The sequence below is a fragment of the Fundulus heteroclitus genome, chromosome 6 (genome assembly GCF_011125445.2).
Source record: "Fundulus heteroclitus isolate FHET01 chromosome 6, MU-UCD_Fhet_4.1, whole genome shotgun sequence".
NCBI classification, from domain to species: domain Eukaryota; kingdom Metazoa; phylum Chordata; class Actinopteri; order Cyprinodontiformes; family Fundulidae; genus Fundulus; species Fundulus heteroclitus.
In genome coordinates, this window is record NC_046366.1 from 28,468,761 (window position 1) to 28,485,979 (window position 17,219).

General features: G+C 42.1%; 1 protein-coding gene across 4 annotated transcripts in view; it reads right to left on the reverse strand.

The window, feature by feature from the left end:
- The window catches only part of LOC105932244 (microtubule cross-linking factor 1), a 116,986-nt gene that overhangs the window by 54,750 nt on the left and 45,017 nt on the right, over positions 1-17,219 (reverse strand). For all 4 annotated transcript variants that reach the window (XM_021320877.2, XM_021320879.2, XM_021320880.2 and 1 more), the window contains exons 4-5: positions 5,618-5,677; positions 1,395-2,792 (exon numbers count right to left, since the gene is read on the reverse strand). In XM_021320877.2, the coding sequence (XP_021176552.2) occupies positions 1,395-2,792; positions 5,618-5,677 (1,458 nt within the window). The remainder of the gene's footprint in view (positions 1-1,394; positions 2,793-5,617; positions 5,678-17,219) is intronic.

Sequence of the window (17,219 nt, forward strand, 5' to 3'; positions counted from 1 at the left end):
TTTTAATTGGGACTAGTTTCGTAGTGTAATATTCGTTGTAGTAACCGCAGTATTCTAGTGTGAATTAAATTTAAATTTCGCGCTGCAAGCATGCACGCACATGCACGCACTAGAAAACAGCCAACCAGGGAGAGAGAAGGTGGGACTTAAGGCAAAACAACCAATGAGAGTGGAGTTAAACAGCACACAGCACAGTTACATGCGCTGCTGAGTTAAAGCGACAGGAAAGACCGACTGGACACGCAGGCTGGCAGACGGAGCTGCAGCAGCAGCCGCCGCCAAGCAGCGGAGCTGAGGAAAATAAGCGACTGCTGTAACAACGATGTATTGTAAATTATAAACATGTTATCACATCGAATTATTGGTAGGGACATGTCCCTATGGTCCCTATACAAACCTACGCCCATGCTGCTGTCACATGTGAGGGGCCCTATTGAGGGTGGCGCAAATGTGACACTTATATGGTATCTTGAATTTATGACTTTCACGCTGGGAGAATTTTCTTTTAAATGTTCAGAAAAATGGTAGCTTGGCTAGGCTGTATATGCAACTAGATCCAATGAGTAATGAGGCAGTGCAGCCCCCCACTATGCTACAACACAAGATAAAGCACTCTCTAGTGGAGGTATTAAAGAGCTACTGGTAAATAACTAGTGCTGATGAAACTATAGAGATGGTTTAGCGCTGGAACTGGTTTTGGGGGAAAAAGCCCTTTAGGAAGTCTCTGGGTTGGATAAGGGGAGAGCAAAAAAGGGAGTATCTTGCCAAAGAGTAAAACAGCCGCAAACTAACATTTTTTTAAAACTATTTTGATCATATCTTGCAGCAGAGTTGAATCTATTGTAAAAATCATGAAATCATATTACATAAGGACAGGCTTGAACATATCTGAGACAATCTATAGGGTAAAATCTGAGTTTCTCATTAACAGATCCGGCTTTGCAAGATGCTGCGCACTGTTGCCACAATCTTTAACTTTTTATTTTTTTTACACTCTGCTGACTCAGGCGGTCATTGAGTTAATTTGTCTTTAAATGGCCCACTAAAGGCTGACTACTTGGGAATGTTTACTACAGACTCAAATGGATTCCTACATTTAGAATAGCATTGGATGTCTTTCCCCATTGTTTCCTATATATCTGGATTGGCTAAAGACAGGGACACATCAATTTTGCCTGATGTATGAGATAAACTTATTAGGGTTAAAAGTTGAATAAACCTAAGAGCGTAAGTAGATAATTTTTGAGGCGGTCATTAGAAATGTTTTGTTTTCCCTTCATATCCAACTGGCCAAAGATTACTTATTAGAGGAAGAAGAAAAACAAGAGGAGAAAGAATCAAAGTAAAAACGTCACCTTAAGAGGGCAGAACAGCCGACCGTGTCTTGAACTAACCTGGAAGTCCGTGACCAGGTCTCTCCCAAAGGTGCCGATGGGGGAGTCACGGGACATGGAGGTAACCGTGGACAAAAAGCTGCTGGACTCCGTGAGGTTCGGCATCGGAGACAGATCGTCTGTCCTTTCTCTCAGCCCGTCCCCTACGTGGTCCAGCTTCTCCATGAAGATGTGGAGTTCTGTACGGAAAGCCTTCATGCGAGTGTTGATGGCGTCCAATACTTGGGTGTCTGGTTTGGATCCGGACACCGCCCCAGCTTCGAGGCTCTCCCCCGTGGTCACCAGCAGCCTACCTTCAAAGATCAGGCTGTCTGTGTCCGTGATCAGACGGTCTACGGTCTTCCCGAGCCTGTCGGCCTCTCGTTTCACGTTGGCGAATGACTCCCTCTCCTCCCTTCTGCGATTGGCGAGCTCAACGGCGCTTATCTCGCTGCCATCCGAGGGTTTAATGCTTCCTAACCCTGAGGTGGTGCCTGTTTTCTCAAACAGGTCTTCAGAGTCACTCTCTCCCCCAACTGGACCCTCCCTCTTAGGCTGCAGGAGAAGAAGTCGCCCCGTTTCCTCCTCTTCGGCAGCGTCTCGCCGGCCTGCGTCGCTCTCGGCGTCGCTGTCTCGAGGGCTGCCGGTGCGAAGGCCGAGGTGCGCAGCCAGGTCACAGCGCTGGACGTTGGACAAGAGAACGCGGTTTTCGTACTGCAGCTTCATCACCTTTCCGCTCAGCTCGTTGATCTGCATCCGGGCGGATTTGAGCTCCTCGATCATCATCCCACTACTGGAGCCATTACCGCACCCCTCATTCCCAGGTTTAAACAACCCCCCCTCACCGCCTTCCTCACCGGCAAGTCTGGAGCTGCTGCTGCTGCTGCTGGGACCAAATTTGAATTGATTGAGTTCAGATGTCAGCTGCCTGTTGTGGTCCTCAATCTCTGAGATGGATCGTCGCAGCAGTTCAGCTTCTTCTTCAACAAACTGGAGATGTCGACGCAGCTCCCCTGCAGACTCCAACGGGTCGCCGCCGTAGGGAGACGACGGCATGCTGGAGAAAGGTTCCCGCCCAAAACAGTCTCTTTCGTACTGACTGCGAATGTCTTCGTTCTCTGCTCGCAGGCTGCGGTTCTCCACCTCCAGCTCCACGATCTTCCTTCCTAGAATGTTGGCTTCTTCCTCAACCAGCTTCAGGCGCAGTCGGAGTTCGGCCTCTCGTGTGGTATGAGGGCCCCCGCCAGAGCTCTCGGTCAGGGGAAGGGGGCTATCAATGTCGCCGTAAACAGATTTGTACTTCTGCAACTCCTGCTCAAGTTCATCCTTCTCGCGACCCAGCTTTGCCATCTTCTTCCTCATGAGGCTGGACTCCTCTTTGGCAAACTGCAGCTGGCAGCGGAGGTCTGCACTGTCCTCCTGCAAGGGGAAACGAAGGTGAGGCAATTCAAGACTTAATCAAGAGTATATCAACGTGGATGGTTTATGTGTTTTTTAATTGCCAAAAAAAGAACCCATAAAGAATCGTTTTGAGGTTTGAAACCTTTTCAGGTTTGCATTTTCAGTCCCAAGCTCATTGGTTTGGGACAAACAAGAAACACAACAGCTTAGTTTTTTTAACAAGCCAACGGAAATGGCTCTTCACCTAAATTTGCCCACATCTATGGGCGATTGTGGCTTGATGGGTTGTGTAGTCGTCTAGCAATCAGAAAGTTGTGGGTTCGATTCCATCTTCCCTTTGCCACAGAGTCACAACCTACTGGTTGGTTAGAGCAGTGCGCTTGCGCTCTGAGAAGGATGCAAGTACCTGGTTCGATCCCAATTGCCTGCACTCTGGGTCCCTGAGCAAGACCCTCAACTGCTCCCCGGGCGCCCTACAGTGGCAGCCCACTGCTCCCCAACAGGGATGTGTTAAATGCAGAGAAATACTTTTAATGGGGGGGGGGGGGGGGGGGGGGGGGGGGGGGGGGGTCATGGCAGAGTGGTTAGAGCAGCGCGCTTGCACTCAAAGGATGCAAGTACCTGGTTCGATCCCCTGTGCCGGCACTCTGGGTCCCTGAGCAAGACCCTTAACCCCAGACTGCTCCCCGGGCGCCGCACATGGCAGCCCACTGCTCCCCAAGGGGATGGGTTAAGATGCAGAGAACACATTTCGTTGTAATGTATGTTTCAATGACAATAAAGATGATATTACTATAACTATTACTATTGCATCGGTTAAGGCAACCCTTAACTGATGCTAAGGACTGCCTTAACCGATGTAATTTAGGTCTAAATGGCTTAGCACCTAAATACGTCACAGACTTGTTATCAGTGTATCAACTTTCCAGACCACTAAGGTCTTCTGGCTCCAGCCTACTCGCATACCTAGAACACGAACCAAACACGTAGAAGCAGCATTTAGTTCCTATGCTCCACTTATCTGGAACAAACTTCCAGAAAACTTTAAAAGTGCGGAAAGCCTGAGTTCCTTTAAATCGAGATTAAAAACACATTTGTTTAAAATTGCCTTTGAATGTCCCAGTTAAACTGTTTTACTGTTTTTAAATGTTCTTTTTTGTTTCTACATTCTATCCCTACTTGCTTTTATTCCTATATTTTAATCATGTAGAGCACTTTGCATTGTCTCTGTACTGAATTGTGCTATATAAATAAATTTGCCTTGCCTAATAGTAATAGTATTAACCAACCCCAAGTTGCCTACGGAGCTTCGTCTCTGTGTATAAATGTGTGCGCATTAGTGAGAGCGACTGGGTGAATGTGGCTATAGTGTACAGCACTTTGGGTGGTCAGCATGACTGGAAAAGTGCTATATAAGTTCAGTCCATTTACCACATCTACAATCAAAGCAGTCGTTAAAAAGGTTTAAAATCACCGTAACCATGACAAATAAGGCTGGATGAGTTTTGCCATCACACACAGTCAGGAGGACGGTGAAGAAGGGAAAAGACTTCCAGCGCTCACTGTTCGAGAACTGCAGCATAGAAGGACATCTTCGAATCACCAGGACTCAATGACAACCTTTAGGCTCCATCTATGTGTCAACTGGTTGTTTGAGAGTAACGCCTGAAGAAGAAACCCCTTTCTTTCCTACCATCACAAACGAGTGAGTCTGCTGAGACTTTATTGGAGCTATTGGTTTTTGTCAGAGGCGACTACGATTAGCCAAAAAAAAAAAAAACAACAGCAACCACAACAAAAAACTCTCCAGGTGTGTTTGTCAAGACACAAAGGATGAATCAGTGGGAAAACATCTCATCGCCACTAGTAAATGTGATGGAAGATCTGTGACGCTGTGGGCCTGTTTCTTGAAGGAAACTTCAAGGAAACTTCATGGATTCTTTGAAATACCAACAGATTTCAAATAAAAATCCAACGGTGTCTACCAGAAGCTGAAAATTGGTTGTCATTTGGTCTTAGAAGCTCAAAACATCTGGTCAAATCAACACAGAATCAAGTTACTGCCTTAACCCTCACAGTCCAAGCTTAAATCCTACGGAAACAAAAAAAAAAAAAAACGAAGGTGCCAATAATGGTGGCACCAGAGTCTAGTTATAGGAAAGCAACAATTATTTCTCATCATAGGACATGTTACCCCACTGAATAAATGTACTCCAGTACATTAAGTGCTGGAGTACAAAGTTTGTGTTTTTCTTTTAATCTTTAGTATGAGATCATGTTACTGCAATGAAAGATGAATTGATTTTAAAGCTTTTCACACATCTTTACCAGGGATCCTTTAATATACAGTCATATTCAAGAAATTAAAATATGCACTACGATGGTCTTGTTCGTCAGATTAAATGCAATTTTTGAAAATGGCAACCCATAAACAGATATTATAACATGCCTTTAATTAAGCCCACATTTATGTATTAAATGTATTGTTTATATTGGTCTTATGTAATATTTTAATCTGAAATGTCATGTTTACATTAGCTGAAAGCAGAGCAACATCAGTTTGTGTAATTAATCCACGTCATGTATCATCCATTCATGTAGTGAATGGAGTTACTGAAATAAATTCACTTTTCAATAATGATCAAATTTATTAAAATCGGTCCTTGATCCCTTAAAAAGATTAGTATATTATTAATTTTTACCACAGATTTTACTAAAAAATTAGGATAACTGACAAAGATTAGCTCAATACGTCTTTATTTTTTTGGCTTACAAAGTATATTTTTAATGTATAGAGCATAAGACATCATAAAAGCTGAATTCAAAGAAAGTAAGTCTCGTACCTGACCCGAGGATTTCTTGTCCTTAAAAGCTTCCCTGCTTCCCCGTCGCCTCAGTGCAGTCTGTGGGGGGGGGGGGGGGGGGGGGAACAAAATCATAATGAAAACTACTGAAAATTAAAGGTTTCATATGTTCCCCTACAGACCATTAATGATGCTGCCAATTAAAGAAAAGACCAATATTACAATGATTTTACAAAGGCAATTAAAGAACATTGTTGGGAAGGTATAACTGTGTTTGCCATCATTGCTACTGACTTTTTGATGCTATAGGAAGAGTCAGAAGCGAGGCAGAGGAGTGTTAATCGGTGTCACTATTATACAGCATCATCAGGTTGCAGCTAAGCCTAACAGGGATGCATACTGCAAATTACTCCCCATGATTACAGCGACACTATAGAACAGCCATGTCCGTATCTGGTTTGTGGACAAGTGGTTACAATAAATCATCTCCTCAGGACACTCATCTCCAAACATCTCCCAATAAATATGATTCAGCAGGCTCTGCTGCATGTTTGACAACGCCATGCGCCGAGCTGCTTTATACCGATGCGTCCTTTCTGCTTGCATTCAGTGACACACTGAGCTTCCAACACACTGAGGGGGGGGGGGTTAGGGTGGAGGGGTGGTGTGGGGAAGCATCTGCCTGCCCAGCGTGGAAATCTGTCCTGCAGCTAATACTGCAGTGCACATCGCATGCAAAGCCGGGATAAAAACAAAGCCTTCTGCACACCGGCTTAGCCTCACCAACTAATAAAATCGTTTATATTTCTATCAGCGTTTTGTCCTTACATCATCATCGTCATATGACAAGCAGGGGAGAAGCACTGCAGGGGAAAAAATGGTGGGGAAGAAAACAGGAAGGAAGACACCACCCGCTATAAATGGAGCTGTTTCCAGAGATAGAGCGCTGCTCTGACACGGTTATTTAAAGGCTTGACGACCAGCAGAGCTGCCTTCTAGGAAGCATTCTCGATTACCCGCGGTCCAGACTATTTCATGCACCTCAGAAAGTTTGAAGACAGAAAATACCCCCACGTGGACTATAACATTTTTACTTTCACTTGTTTAAATTTAAAGAGCCGTTATTTCATGATGTCAAACTCTGACCAGCTAAAGCAAGCCTCCTGTTTAACACCTGCTAGCTCACACCATCATCTAAAAACCACATAAACGACCACACTGACATTTGGTCACTAGAGCTGTTTATTCACATCTCAGTTATAGAGAGAGTATGAACTTATTTTTTTACACAAAGGGGGTCTCATTTATCGAAACACACAAGTTTATTTGTTCTGTATTCTAGTGTTCAGGATCTGTCTGCTCTGTCAGACTTTAAGAGAAGTGCATTTTTGAAGAAAAAGGGGGAAAGCTTTAATCATGTGATGTTTAATGTGGTTCCCAGGAAAAGTGTTAATGCCTTTGAACTTTTTCCCATTTTGTTTACAAGCCTTGAAACATCTACAGACTTAAATTTCTGCCTGTTTCTGTTTTTAGTACAGCTCAAACCACTCTGGTCCGGCTTGCCATCAACTTCGACCACCTTGCCTGTTCCTCTTGGAGAAAAGCAATCCCCAAAGCATGATACTGCCACTACCGTTTTTCATCAAGAACAAAATGAGTTTAAGTTTTCCACCAGGCAAAACGTTTCACTTCAGCCTCTTCTGATCAGAGGTTCTTCTTCCACATGTGCTGTGTTCTTCAAATGGACTGTGGTGAACGTTAAACATGACTTCTTTAGGCTTAAGCTTCAATAAAGGCCATTTATGATGTGTCCTACTAGCAGCTGTCCTGCCTTAGACTCTCCCACCCGAGCTGTGGATCTTTTACTGCTCCTCCAGAGACACCATGAGCTGAGGGCAATTTGCTGCCCTGGATTTTATTGAGCTGAATATTTGCAGACCACTCTTTTCATATTTTCAGTTGTAGAAAATGTAAAAAAGAAAAAGATTTTTCTTGAACTTTACAACAATGCACCACTTTGTGTTGATCAGACAAATGATTTAATCTCTATAAAATACATGAAAGTTTGTGCTTGTAGGGTGACAAAATGTGAAAAGACTGAATATACCAATTCCTTTACCACTCGGAGCAAAATTAGATGTTTTGAAAAGCCAGTTGATTTCTATTCTGCTCTATTGAGGACTTAGACGTGACTTTGAGGGGAAAAAAATTTAAGTGCTAAAATTATATTCTCAAATAAAATGTTATTATTTGAGCTTAGAGTGAAGTTGCTGGAGAAATGACATAAAAGCAAGTTCAATAAATAAAATTACTGACAAAGATTTTACCTTTTCATACCCCCTTTCAGTCATAATCACTAAATTATACAACACAACTGATTACATATATAATTATTTATCCATAATGTCGGTATGTGTTAAATTTACTGATGTATGCATTGTCAGAAATAAATTATTCATTCATTTATTCATTCAAGTCTAAAGGTATTGGTAGGATTTGGATATAAATGATCCCACATGCAGACCAGGGACGGGTGCGTACATAATTTGCTGGTAAAGCAATAACTAGCAGTTGCAGGAGCACCTGACGGTCGGTCAAAACGGTAAGTGAAGCGTCAGCAAACAGATTGGATGCTTCACAGACGAATGGGACTGCATTTTGACAACCTGGGTTATTTTTCAGACGTGGCAGCTCTATGCAAATTTGCTTAGCTCTAGATGCATCATTCCACCTGAGGGGTTCACTGTTTAAAAGCACATTTACATCTATAAAACTATTTCACTGCAAAGGGGTAGTTTATACTCCTAAACATTAAATATTTCTCAAGGTAAGCTATTTAAATGTGCAAAATTAGCTGATTTTGTCCAACCCATGCATATTAGAGGGTGAATAAATAAGATGAGAGTGATCGCATTTCTTTATGTGAGGAGCTGCATTTATACAAAAAAAACCAAAAAAACAATGTGGCGAGAAATTACTTTAACCAGGTAAACAGAAATTAATTAAAATGGATGATATTCAGAGTTCCAGCTGCCTCTGCTTTCCCTCTAACTTTCTCTACGTATATCCCTGCCATCTCAAATGGACCAGAGTGAATCATTGATGGCCAGACGGATGGAAAATGTGAGGAAGGAACTTATTTTATCCATAGCCGCCCTCTGACTCAGTTCCTGCTTCTTGTAACCACATGCAATTGAACACTGTCCGTTGTTGTATAACATTTCCCTTCAAACTCACTATGAATTCACTGCTTCTTCTTTTAAAGTTAAAGGCTTTAAGCACCTTTTTTTTCTATTTGAGTCAGCAGTCCTTATGTTTGATGTGAAATGCTGCAGTTTTTGACTCTTAGTCGGTTTTGATTGTTTTATATGTATTTATCTGGCAAACATTGTGCAGTACTGTCACATTTAGGCGTGTAGATAAATGGCTACATGGTCAAAATTGACTCAAAGAAACAAGGCTATCGCTCTTTTTTTTTAAAGGGCCTTGTCTTCCCCAAATAATTGTGTAATATTCTTTAGTTGTTTTTATTTGTTGTCTCTAACTGAGTGGACTCAAGCGGCCAAATGAGCTCCCTCCAGACAACACATACACAACGCTTTCACAGAGAACAACCATTTCTCAACGGTGTGAAACTCCACTGCATCTTTACTTCCACAGGACAGGTATATAATGTTGTATTTTGTTCTATTTCTGGTCTGCTTCCCTTACTGGCTTCCATGTTTGCAGGCTGCTGCTCCTTTGCTAAAATAAAATACCAAATACTACGTTCTGTGTCGAGAACCCAGGGAACTCTCGCATGATTGGCTCAGGAACCAGGAAGTAAACACGGGCTACACTCTGAACCGAAGTAGTTCCGGACCGTACCTCTAGGTTTGAAAGGAGTACAACGTGACATCGTTGATGGAGAGGAGCAAATGTTTATAGGGAATGTTACTGCCATGCTGGGTGACAAATGAAAATGATTAAGTTGATTTTGCAGTAAATGTCGGATTTATTGCTCCTTTAAGCCATGGTTTATGCTTGACGCATCTGTGAGGTCCATGTGGCCATATTACATAATTTTGGCTTCCTCGCCCCTACACGAGGCCAAAAGTTTCCGCTTCAAACACCTAGGAAAATTACTAACTACGCAGACAGTCTCGCGCAGAAAAACTTGTCAGACGACCAAGCGATCCGTCTGGGGGAGGTTAGTAAATATAAACATCTTTATAGTTTGGCCTATAAAGATCATAGTGATCAGCAAATTGTTAACAAATCCAGGACAGAAATTGCCATCACCCTTGAAATAATGTAAGAGGTTTTAAAATGTTGGAAACAACTGTGTAGGGGGACGCAGTACGTTTGACGTAGGAGCACAACGCTGCCCTCTAGAGACTAGGAGAATAGTGCTACTTCGGAGGAAATCAGGCATTGTGTCTGCACGTCTCATTTCCATGCGGAGAATGGTTACGTGGGTCAAGCATAAAGAAACCTTTAGAGGGAGGGCGAGGAGCTCTGTTATCAAGGGGAGATCAAAGTAGAGCCCCTGCTTTTCCGCATCGAAAGGAGTCAGAGGTGTTGTGGGCATCTGATCAGGATGCTCCCCGAGTGCCTCCCTTTGGGGGTTTTCCAGACGCATCCCACTAAGAGAAGACCCTAGGCAAGACCCAGAACTCATTAGACGGACTGTACATCCCGTCTGGGCTAGGATCCCCTTGGGATCCACCAGAACAAGGTGGAGGGTGTTGATGGGGAGAGGGATGTCTGGGTCTCCCTCCTTGACCTGTGGCCCCCACGGCTTATTCTTGGATAAGCAGAAAACAATGTGCAGAAAAAAAGGCATCCAGAACAAGCCGTCCCTGCTGGTTCTCCCTCAAGTCTGTGTCAACATCTTCCACAAAACTCGTGGTTTAAATCACAGTTGTGGTGACAGGAGCTAATCCCTCTGGGGAGTCAGCGGATTACAAAGCTCCTTAGAATACCCAGACTACAATAAGAAGGGGTCTCTGTTTATTGTATGTGTAAAATGAGCAATAGAAGTAAAAAAAAAAAAGAAACTGTGGTGAAAAAAAAAAATATAAATACTTTGCTTCCAACAACTCAGATTTTCTTCAATTTGTTTTTTTAATTAAATGCATTTTACTTCTACCTACTCCCTTTCAAAGGGTTTGCTTCATGTCTCTAAGGTCTTGTTCATGTTTTATTTTATTATTTTGATTTTCACTTAGGTTCCAAATAAATCAATAAGCTAATCTAAACTAAGTTAAATTGGTCTTGATTACATTTTCCTTAGGCTTTATAAGCTTTTTAAGACTCATGCTTCTACGTTTAATTCAAGACCATTTTTAGAGGATCTTTGTTTGTTAAGCTAATAATTCTGACATAAAAATCATTCAAGAATTAAAAAATGCCCCAAACTCAAGTCAAGAACCAACAATTGGTCTAAATATAACATAATACACAACCTAGTAAAGAACCGACTTTAAATAAGTACTTTGGAAAAAAGATGCAATTGTCTCCCATTCACTCAGTCGAAGATATGAAACACACCAAATATAAGAGTTGGAAATACAGGAAATAAGACTTTATTAAATTTAAAGGCTAATCCCAAAGAGACGTTAGTGGTAAAACTCTCACAGTAGACAGTAGGGCCTGTCTCTCAGGTACTGTGCAGGCTCTTTGCTATCTGCTAAAAGCATGACCCTCAGATACTGTTCATCGTCTGCTGATAGCTTTTTCTTTTCCTTTTCCTAATGGACCATGAGAGAAACATTGTCATAAACCTTCAAAAAGTCTCCGGAAATACTGATCAAAATATATATATATTAAGATAAGATAACAAACCTTAAGATAACCTTTATGTTGTGGTGATGGTGGCGCTCGCATATCAGCAGAGGTTTTATTAACCCTCACTGATGTTCATGACATATGGTTCATGACCCAAAGAAGGAGATTCCATGTGCAAGTGGGGTGAATTGCATTTCTCTATGGGGTGACTGTGCTCAGGCGTACAGAAAGGGTGAGGAGCTCAGTCATCCAGCGGGAGCCTGGAGCTCCTTAGCCTCGTGAGACCATCCTGATCTCGCGAGCTTTCAAGGTTTCACTCGCAGATCAGTCTGGATACTCTCCGTTAAAGAAAATTTGGAGCCGTTCACCAAACGAACGTCCAATCAGCGTTGGCTTTGAGGCGGGTTGAGGTGTGACGCAACGAGAAGATTGACAGTTCAGTCTAAAGAACATGGCGGCTTCAGCCGATGAAACTAGCGTTAGCGAGGCTATCGAGCAAGTTTTATCGGAATTACAGAGTATTTCTTTGCTGAGCTAACGAGCCTTTACCTGCAGCAGCAAGAGTAGCTTGGCTTGTGGTTGTGTTTTCGTCGTCGCTCTGCTACGAGCGACGACGAAGCATGTTGACGAGTACGTCATATGCTTCGTTGATCTGATTGGTTTATTTGGTCCGTCTATCACCAACATAGGCCAATTAGCTAACCAGTATTTTCGCCCCTTCCCAAAATTACTTCAACGGAAGGTTTCCAGATGGATATGCGAAGCAAATCTATCTGGCGGAGTCAGGTTAGGAGCTCCTGCTCCTCCACATCAAAAGGTGTCAGTTGAGGTGGTTCAGGCACCTGAAGGTACCTCCCTCTGGAGGTTCCCCAGTTTGGGTATTTTAAAGCTCCAGTTTTACACTCGAAAATGTTGCAGTTATAACAATTTGTTACAGTTACTACATATTGTCTGTAGTTTGAGCAATTCGAGTAGAGTTATGGAGAGGAATCCAGCCTCCATTTAAAACTATATGTGTAGATGGTTAATCCATCCATCCATCTTCTAACAGGAGGAAGGTCATTCTAGTTACACATATTCATTTATTTCTGAAAATCTCTTACCAGCAGAGGAGAATCAAAGAAAATAAAACCGCAACATTAGGACACAATGGTGACTTTTAGTTCAGTAGGTACTTAGCATTAATTAACTGCTCTCCACAGTAATTAGTGAGGCCTCACAGACGAGTATCGGTGCGTGTGTGTGCTTGCCAGTGCTTGACTAGTTTAAACACAAATCGCCAAAGCAGGAAAACATCCTTCAGATCCATCGGAAAACGCTTGTTTCCATAATGAAAACGTGACATCATGTGTTCTCGGTCGCGCCTGTTTGTGTAAGACACTGAAGCCGGATGACATCGTCCAAAAAAAAAAAAGAAAAATAGGTCCACTCGTGGAAAAGGGGGAAAACATTTTGTGGGCGGAGGTCTGCGCAAGAACCGGAGAAATTTCAGCTGCATCTGTACTCATCAGCTTGGCCTATTTGTGATTTTCCTCAAAGACTGCACAGTGTGGAGAGAGGCGTCTGGCTGTGGTAGAAAGGGATTAAACCGGAGGAGCGATGTGACCAGGGAAAGTGGGGGGGTGAAAGGCGGTTGAGAGGGGGCGGGGGAGGTACAAAAGTAGCTTCAGCGGCCGTTAGATGCAGATAAAGCCCTTCTCAGCCCTGACGGCGGACACTAAGACTCCAGCACAACAGAATGAATAAAGCTCACCCAGCGGGGAGAACTCACAGAGATAAATCGCTCTGAAATGTTTAGAGGCAGATTATATTAGTTAATCTGGACTGTAATCCATTTGAATAAATTAATTAATACAACACACAGTCTTGACTAAACACATTCAGGAGCCAAACGGCCTCTTTTTGTCACTTGATTTAATTTTTGGGCCAATCCAAGGTCACGCACTAATGCAAAAAGGCTTTCTGCTGGAGCTCCCGCTGCATCAGGACGGGTTATTTTTACATGGACGATCAATCTCTGGCTTCCAGCACCTGCAGTAGTCTAAATATACTTCATCTGGACGTGCTCCATCCTCCAAATATAAAACGTCCAAGCCGCTGGAATTACATTTGCAGCTGAAAATGGTGCAAAATCCCCCTGAATGTCTTCAATCTGGATAATACAGCAGAAGCAGTCCTCACAGGCCCTCCTCAAATAATTAGAATAGCATCAAAAAATTACTTTTATTCCAGCAATTTATTACAATGAGTGAAACTCGTGTAATAAATACATCTGTTACACAATGAGGTGATATGAGCCAATATTTTTATGATTATGGCTTGCAGCTAAGGAAAATCCATGAATCAGAGACAGCAACAACCTTTGGAGGATTGGGAGGCTATGGTGGGGCTAAAGACACCAGAAGCACATGGTTTGGGCTAAAGAGAAAAGGGATGCACTGCATCCAGAAATCAAGTGGCTTTAAAACAGAACTGTCAGCTTTGCAAAACGTTTTCCTATGCACTGTAAAGAATATGCACTAAATATGTGGACATCACATTGATTATTGCATCAATAAGCTGATTATCACTAACCGTGGACCTCAAGCAACTTGGATTCTGTGCCTCTCCGCTCCTACGCTATGCCCGGAAACCTTGATTTCCTAATTTAACGCTAAATTTACTTTCATCTGAAACGGATGAAAGTACATTTCTTTTTCTCCTTGGTCCAGGTGTGACGCTTCTCTAGTTTAGGGGCAGCTTAACACAAAGAATGTGATAATTATAACCAATATCCCTGTGAATCTCATCCAAGCTCCTGAATGGGCTTTTATTTCACAATCCCCTCCAGTCTGTGGTGCTGGTTTCCTTCCACTCAGTTTTCTATTAATATGCTTAAATACAGCACTCTGACCAGGCTGCTTTTTAAACTACAACCTTTTGTGGCTTATTTTCCTGGGTCAACGACTGCCGGCTATAAACAACTATTTAAGTAATATTTACATTTTACGAGAATTTTGGCTTTTAAATAGCTGTGCCTGTATCATCAGTCATTACTGCCCTTAAATCATTGAATTGTAAGTATAACGTGTTGTCATTTTGACAGGAAGTCCTGGTGCTGCTTAGATAAGCCTGAGCTTGTATGCGTTCACATTATTTGGTGGTCTGTACAAACATTTGGCAGACCAGCTTCAGAAGCCTCTGAGGGCACTCCAATGTCAGGGCATCCAAAGAGAGTGGGAGCATCTCGTAAGTCGACAGAAGCGTCTTTATTGCCTCAGTGTCTTGACAATAATGGCTGCCCGGAGATTTCTCTTTACATTTCCGATGAATTTTGACTTCAAACTGTCAGATTCAGCTTACAGATGCCGTAGCTTGGGAGAAAATGAATGCTGCAGGACTTAGCACGCACACATTCAGTCTCGAAGATGAAAGAGGGACATGTTTTGGCACCAAAGACATCACACATAATTTCAAAGCTAAATAATGAAGCTGTTATATAATTATTTAAATGACTCTTTCTGCTTTTTCTCTGCAGTGAAGTTTACTCAAGTATGAATTATTTAGTTTGCAATCGGTACGCCAATGCAGCATCATGACGCTTCTGCACTGAAAGCTCTGTAGAAGTGCAAGCGTCTGTTAACTAATCTGGAGCACGCCGAAAATTTATTGATTGCAAAATATAAGAAATGTAGATTTTGTACCATAAACATATGGTACAAAATCTGCGGTCTCAGTATCACAGATTTCTTTTCAACTGCAAACTACAAGGCATTTTGGGGGGATTTTATCTCGTAAGTACCAAAGTGCAAATGAGAGTTCATAAACAGCTTTCTGCATATTTGTTGTGTCCCCGGCTCACTGTCCTGTCAGCAAATTTTGTTTGAAAACCCAAAAATATTATTTTCCTTCCACTTTACATTTTTGCACCACTCTGTGTTGATCCAGCCCTGAAAATCCCCCTAAACCATATTGGACTTTATGGATGTAAGTACGGCTGCATGCTGTTAGTGAAACATGCAACAAAGCTGGTAAACGGTGCGATGACCATGTGTGTTGCAATAAACACATATCAGGCCAAACAGTGTTTTCTACATTGGGTTCACTGCAAACATAGACACTATTAGTGAGTAGTCTAACCCATAATGTGTTTGATAGAAAAATTTGGATAAAGCAACAGCTGCCTTTATGGTAATAAACAACTTACTTGTAGTTTTTTATTGACTTTACCAAAATATCACCCCTCCTACAACAGTTTTTGGTACACTGAACAACAAACATTACAAAGAATATTACTTGCATGGATAAAACACTAAATGCATGGTACCTATATTAATATTTCCTACAGTCTAAGCAGTTCCTTTCAATATTGATAATATTGTTACACCCCCAATATGGGTGTTTCTGTTAGTAAAGAAATGTCCTATGCTTTGTTTTAGGATACTCATTCTCTGGGACTGAGTGCTGCTTCCAAGGTGTCTAGCAAATCATCAATTAGCAGCAATGACGGTGAAAGAGCTAGTCTGGGCCTTTTTGGCCATTTGACTGCCAAATATTATTTCTGTTTGTTAAGACTTAAAGGCCTTTTTAAAATATCTTGCAGCAATCAAAAGTTTTGGTCAGATTGGCTTTGCATGGTAGAGATGCCCTTTTTTGTTTAATTCCAGTTTTTCTCCTGTTCAAAGCAGCACCATATAAGTTTTAGCCACTAGGGGCACTAGACCTGTAACTTACAGGTTTGTGCCCCTGAAGGCCACTGGCAATGCTGCACTATCGCAACATTAAAAGACTTTTCAAAAAAGTCTCCCTCCATGTCTTGGAGTCTGATAGCAGACCACTTTGGACCAGCAGATTGAGAAGTCATGGAGTTACTTGTTAAGACAAGGCCACATTTGCCCCTATAGATTAAAGGAGCAATAATAAGTAATAATGACACTTTGTGTGTCAAATTGGAACAACACATACACAACAGCCTATTATGCCGTTTTCTCAACGCTCCGTTGCTGTTGTGAAACTCCACTGAATTTTTACTTCCACAGGATAGGTATATGATACATGTTTGCAGGCTGCTGCTCTTTTGCCAAAATAAAATACTGCTGCACAGTTTTGGGAACCCTGGGAACTCTTTTATATGATTGGCTCAGGAACCAAGAAGTAAACAGGAGCTGCACACTGCACTGAAGTAGTTCCGAACCGTACCTCTATAACTGAAAGAAGAAAAACTTCCCTACGACATTGTTGATGGAGAGGAATGTTAATATATAGGGAATGTGACTTCCATTCCGGGTGACAGATTAGAATCATTTTTGTTAATTTTGGCTATTTTTGCAGAAAACTTCTTACTTATTGCTCATTAAAATTCTGCATCAGAGAACTAAAAATGTGTCTGATCAGGTGTCATATTTGTTTTATTTTGTTGTAACCTAGAATGAGTCATGTGACCTAGAGCGACACGAGGTCACATGACTCACTCAGCAACAGATCCAAACCTCACAAGGGACATAGGTGAGTTTTTGAAAAGAGCAGCCTGAACGGAGCATCAATACACACCTGTAAGTGCTGTATATTGGCCGGGAAAATCTTTTAATATCGCTTAAAGGAGCGTTGCGTAGGTTGCGGGGGTTTTGCAGACGTCTGCCCCCTCTGGTGAAAAGCTGAAATGACACCAGTGTTGTGCATTTGCATAGGAAAAAAAAAATTCAGCCCAAATCACTCTCTCATAAACTGACTAATGGAGCCTATAGAGGCAGTAAATAGAGGATAACTAATTTTGCACAACGGGCAATCGTAAGGGCATGTATGGGAAAGAAAATAAATAATATTTATCTTCAAAACTTGCACTGTGCAACTTTAAATTATGCTAATACTTTGGTCAAACTAAAAGGGGCTGTTT